At 51.2% G+C, this 5718-nt stretch overlaps 1 protein-coding gene across 1 annotated transcript in view; it reads left to right on the top strand.

Annotated features, from left to right (window-relative positions):
* Positions 1-5718, top strand: part of KCND1 (potassium voltage-gated channel, Shal-related subfamily, member 1) — an 8466-nt gene extending 2748 nt beyond the window's left edge. The window contains exons 2-6 of the mRNA XM_008571418.1: positions 1373-1535; positions 1637-1720; positions 1817-1915; positions 2194-2444; positions 3906-5718. Coding sequence (XP_008569640.1) covers positions 1373-1535; positions 1637-1720; positions 1817-1915; positions 2194-2444; positions 3906-4131 — 823 coding nt within the window. The 3' untranslated portion in view covers positions 4132-5718. The remainder of the gene's footprint in view (positions 1-1372; positions 1536-1636; positions 1721-1816; positions 1916-2193; positions 2445-3905) is intronic.

Genomic DNA, 5718 nt, shown 5'->3' on the forward strand with positions numbered 1-5718 from the left:
AAAAAAAAAAAAAAAAGATGTTGTCTAGGGCCGGCCCGGTGGCGCACTGAATAGTGCGCCGCTTGGGAAGCGCGGCGGCGCTCCCGTCCGAAGGTTCGGATCCCACGTGCAGACCGGTTCCCGCTCACTGGATGAGCGAGGCGCGGGAGCAACACCGAGGCTTGCGATCCCGTTGCCGGTCCCCGGTCCGGTGCGGGGGCAACACTGAGGGTTGCGATCCGTTGCCGGACACGGAAAAAAGACAAAAAAAAAAAAAAAGATGTTGTCTAAAGCAGGTGCTGTGATCCTTCTCTAAGTTTCCACCACTGGGATTAGGTATACAGTTGGTGCTCAGTATCTTTTGAATGACTGAATGAATTGGGCTTGCTCAGTGCCTTAATAGAGGTACAGAAAAATTGACTTGGGGTTTCTAAAGAGTACAAATTAATTCTGGTTGGAGGTTCAGGATTGGATAGACAATGGGTTGGCACTGGGTATTTTGATGCCTTTTACCCTATTCAGTCCTCACCACAACCCTGTGAGCGTGGATGGCTGCCCATGTCTCACAGCCGAGGACATGGTCTGAGATGAAACATCACAGGGACAGAAATGTCAAAGTTGGAGAGACTTTTGAGCAGAGTACTGAATGCATAAAATGAGTCAAAACACAGAAATAAGGAAGAGCCACCCTAGGGCACAAACTAAGCAAAAGCCTAGAGGCTGAAGACTGCAGAGGCTGTGTTTCTTTGGAGGGGTTATGATTGGTCCTGTGGTTAGAACAAAAGTATGCTGTAGATCTTGGACAAGTCAGGTAGGGAACCTCCCTGAGCTTCGGTTTCCCTCTCTGTGAAAAAAGTTAGTAAGGTTGACTCTGCTCCATCTCCATGGGAAGGAGTTCAAGGCTCCCTCCTATTTTTTCATATGAGAACAGTTTCAAGGCTTCTCCTGGGGTAATAAGAAGGGAACCTACCTAGAGAAGGCAAAACAGAGGCGGGCAAAACCAACAAAACACTCCTCCCGGGCCTCGGAGCCCCTGGGCTGGCCTGTGGTCATGGGACTCTCTCCCCAGGATGCTATTTTTTCTGCCTGTGACTTCCCCATTCCCTCCTCTGCTTGGTATTAATAGATTTCCAGCTGACCCAGATGCCTGGTGTGCAGCTCAGATGGGGGCAGCAGATGGTAGGGGCAGAGGGCCAGGCCCATTTCTCATTTGACCCCCACTGGTTGCCAGAGAGGTCATTCTCCCCATTTTGCAAAGCAAGAAACTGAGGCTCAGAGAATTTGAGTGCCTGGCCAGGGTCACAGAGCAAGTTGGGGTTGGATGGGATGGAATTGGGGGCTAAGAGGTGAGTGGGCACTTTTCCTGACCTCGGTCTACCTCCTCCCGCCCCAGCTACGGAGACATGGTGCCCAGCACCATTGCTGGCAAGATTTTTGGGTCCATCTGCTCACTCAGTGGTGTCTTGGTCATCGCTCTGCCTGTGCCAGTCATTGTGTCCAACTTTAGCCGCATCTACCACCAGAACCAGCGTGCTGACAAGCGCCGAGCACAGCAGGTAATGGCACCTTCCATCTGAGCGCCTTCTATTCCCCACACCCCAATCCAGTCTACTCTTGGACTTGCCCAACTCACCCTTTATCTCCTCCTCTCTCGTAGAAGGTACGCTTGGCAAGGATCCGGCTAGCAAAGAGTGGCACCACCAACGCCTTCCTGCAGTACAAACAGAATGGGGGCCTCGAGGTGGGTAGGGGCCCAGACTGGTGTTGGGGTTAGCAATAATGGGGAGGCGATGACAAGGAAGGTGCTGACCTCATGTCTTTGCTCCGTCCACTCCAGGACAGTGGCAGTGGGGAGGAACAGGTGCTGTGTGTCAGGAACCGTTCTGCTTTCGAGCAGCAACATCACCACTTGCTGCATTGTCTAGAGAAGACAACGGTGAGGCCTAATGAGAGGTGGCATGGCAGAATGAAGGTGGTCCCTCTGCTGCCAAACCAACTTCCTCCCTTGGATGGAAGGCTTACTACTAATTGGGGAAATCACACAGGGCTTCCTGGAAGAGGCCACAACAGAGCTAGGCCTTGAAGGGTGGGCAAGGGAAGGGAAGGGAAGAGAAAGTGACTTCCAGAAAGGAGGGAACAGCCTGAGCAAAAGGACTGGGGATGGGATCAGCTCCCGTGGGGTGCCCTGTGACCCTGCCTCCCTTCTGCCCACAGTGTCATGAGTTCACAGATGAGCTAACCTTCAGCGAGGCCCTGGGAGCTGTCTCGCTGGGTGGACGCACCAGCCGCAGCACCTCTGTGTCCTCCCAGCAGATGGGACCCGGCAGCCTGCTATCTTCTTGCTGCCCTCGCAGGGCCAAGCGCCGTGCCATCCGCCTAGCCAACTCCACTGCCTCGGTTAGCCGTGGCAGCATGCAGGAGCTGGACACACTAGCAGGGCTGCAGAGAAGCCCTGCCCCTCAGAGGTAAACACCCCTCCCATCTGCTGGCCACACCTGGGGAAGCTCAGAGCTTGGACCAATGGGCCTGAGGTTTCATGACTCCAGGCCTAGCAAGTCAAGCTTGAACCCAAACTCCTCCATGCTGGGAACTTGGGCTTATCTTGTCTGGAATTCCTCATTCTTTATTTGCTCTTTTGCCAAATATTTATTGAGCACCTACTGTATGTTAGGCACAGTTTTAGGCACTTTGGATGTAGCAGTGAACAGAACAGACAGAAATCCCTGACCTTTGGAAACTTGGTGGGATAAGACATCAGGTTAATAAACAACAAATACACAGGTTATGTATCATGTCAAACAGCTATAAGCACCAAAGAGAAAAATAAATCAGGGATGGGGGATAGAGAGTGTAGAGCAATTTTAATAGATGATGCAGTTTTAATAGTGAGGTCAGGGAAGGCTTTACTGAATTGGCATCTGAGTGGAGAACTGAAGGAGGTGAGAGAGGAAGCTGTGCAGATAAGTAGAGTAAGAGCTTTCTAGGCAGAGTGAACAACCTGTGCAAAGGCCTGAGGCAGATATGGGTCTGCATGTTAGAGACACAGCAAGGAGGCTACTGTGGGTGGAGTGGAGTGAGCGAGGGGGAGAGTGGTAGGAGGTAAAGTTAGAAGAGAATGAAGATCTGTGCTGGCTGGTGAGCTCAGTTGGCAGAGTGTAGTGTTATAACACCAAGGTCAAGCGTTTGGATCCCCTTACCAGCCAGCTGCCAAAAAAGGAAAAAAAAGGAATGAGGACCCAACTGTGCAGATCCTACTGTAGAGTCTTGTAAGGATTTTGGCATTGTTAGGAGTAACCAAAAGAGAACATTTTTGTGTGTGTGCTCACTATGTTCCAGGCACCTCTCTGAGCACTTGTGTCATTTATTATGTCATTTAATCTCTTCAACAACCCTATGAGGTAGGAAATGCAGTCGTCCCTCGGTATCCGTGGGGGAATTGATTCCAGGACCTCCCTCGGCTACTGAAATCCACATATGCTCAAGTCCATGATATAAAATGGCATAGTATTTGCATATAACCTACGCACATCCTCCTGTATATCTTAAATCATCTCTAGATTACTTATAATACCTAATACAATGTAAATACTATATAAATAGTTGTTACACTGTATTATTTATTTTTTGAATATTTTCCATCCGTGGTTGAATTTGTGGATATGGAACCCACAGATACGAAGGGCCAACTGTATTATTCTCCTGCTACACATGAGAGGAAAGAGAGGTTTAGAGTGGTTAAAGTGGGATCAGGATTTGAACCCAGGACTATCTGACTCCAGAGCCCTCTCCTCATTATTGAGGATGAAGGGGAAGCACTTAGCACAGTGCCAGGAACCCAGTAGGAGTTCAAAAAATGTCATGATTACTGTGGCGAGTATTCAGATGACTTTTTAAGAGCCTTCTATCTTCCCCACCCTTGTCCACAGCCGCTCAAGCCTCAATGCCAAGCCCCATGACAGCCTTGACTTGAACTGCGACAGCCGGGACTTCGTGGCTGCCATTATCAGTATCCCTACCCCTCCTGCCAACACCCCAGAGGAAAGCCAACCTTCCTCTCCTGGTGGCGGCGGCAGGGTCAGCAGCACTCTCAGGAACTCCAGGCTGGGTACCCCTTGCGTCCTCCCTGAGACTGTCAAGATCTCTTCCCTGTGAGGGGCAGGCCTGCCCATTCAGAGGGCCCTCTTCATTCTTGGGGACTCGTTTTCCAAAGCCATATTTTGGGGAGGCAGAGAGGGGCAGGCGAGGGGACCTCCTTCTGCCCCCCACCAAGAACTATGCAATAGAGTTTCATGGAATGGCCCACGTGGTGGGGAAGTAGCCAGGGAATGGGAAACTTCCCCCACTCCAGACAATTTTCCTGGCAGGAGCTGAAACACTGGGCTTCCGCAGGCCCCCAACCTTCTTGCCCCAGTACACTGGGACTCGCCCCTCTCCTCCGGCTGGCCTCCTGCATGCTCCTCCCCTCAGGCCCTCAGAGATAGTTAAAGCTCCCATTTGACATCTGAGCTCTGGCCTGAGAAGGAGAGTTGAAATTTCCTCTTCCCTCTGGCTGGGCTGTGGAGGTTTGGGGGTTCAGAGAAGAGAACCCTCACCCCTGAATTGGCCTCTAGGAGAGGTCCCCACCCTCCACCAGGCCCAACAATTCCCAGATTCCAAAGCTTGGAATGCAACCACAGGCTTCAGGGGCTGTGGCCTCAGCAGTGACCTGCCACCCCCAGACCTTGGCTGAGGGGTCAGCCTGCCTCTCCCAACACACACAGATAGCACAAAACCACCACCTCCTTCCCTGGCTGCTGAAAATGGGTCCCTGTAACCCTGTCCTCCACTGGGCCCCCAGCAAACTCTAGCAATAGCAGCTGCTGCCATGACATTATGCAAAGCCTCTGACCAGTTTTCTGCAGCATTTACATCTGCCCTAATCAGAGGAGCCACCTCTAACTATGATTCCTTCACTCCCCTCCTCTGGTTTGCTTCCTTCCTGGGTTGGGCTGGAGTCTGGACTGGCTGAGATAAGAGACTGGCAGCCAACAAGAGCTGAGCTGTGTTTGGAGATCAGGGGCTGATTCCATGTTCCTTACACAGGAGTCCAGAAGTGACATGGGTTGAGGTCTGGGTTGTTCCTGAACTCTGGGAGTTGTATGAGGCAGGATGAACTTCTTTATCTCTTTCTCTTACCCCACAACTCCTTTTCACATACTCCTCTCTCTTCTCCCTGTTGGGTCACCTTCCGTAACTCTGCTCTCAGGCTGAAATCTGGCATCATCTCAGGTTCCCTGTCCCCAGCACTGTCCCCATGGAGCTGGCGGCTGATAAAGCTGTCATTTGCATCAGTCAATAAAACCTGAGGGGAGAGATGAGGACTGAGTACCTCCTGGCTCTGTGGGTTTGGGGGCTGGGTTGGGCTGGGGGGTCTAAAACACTCATTTAAATTCCTTTCAACTAGTAGAGGGGCTGTAGTGGGGTAAAGGTATGACAGGTAGATGGTTGGTGATGTATTCTGGAAGATGAGGCTCTAGAACTGGTGGTTTGAAGAGTCGAATCTATGGCCAGTAAGGCAGGCTAGGGGTCTTGAGACATTCCTCTTTAACATCATCTGCTCCAGCTCCCTCATTCACATATGGGGAAACCAAGACCCAGAGCAGCATGTGGTTGGTTAGAGGAGACTTAAGCCCAGGCTTCCTGACAGCAAACAACTGAATTCAATACTAATAAAAGCATCTTTCATTTTGGCGAATTCCC

This window comes from Galeopterus variegatus, unplaced genomic scaffold (assembly GCF_000696425.1).
Source record: "Galeopterus variegatus unplaced genomic scaffold, G_variegatus-3.0.2 Scaffold688, whole genome shotgun sequence".
Lineage (NCBI taxonomy): Eukaryota > Metazoa > Chordata > Mammalia > Dermoptera > Cynocephalidae > Galeopterus > Galeopterus variegatus.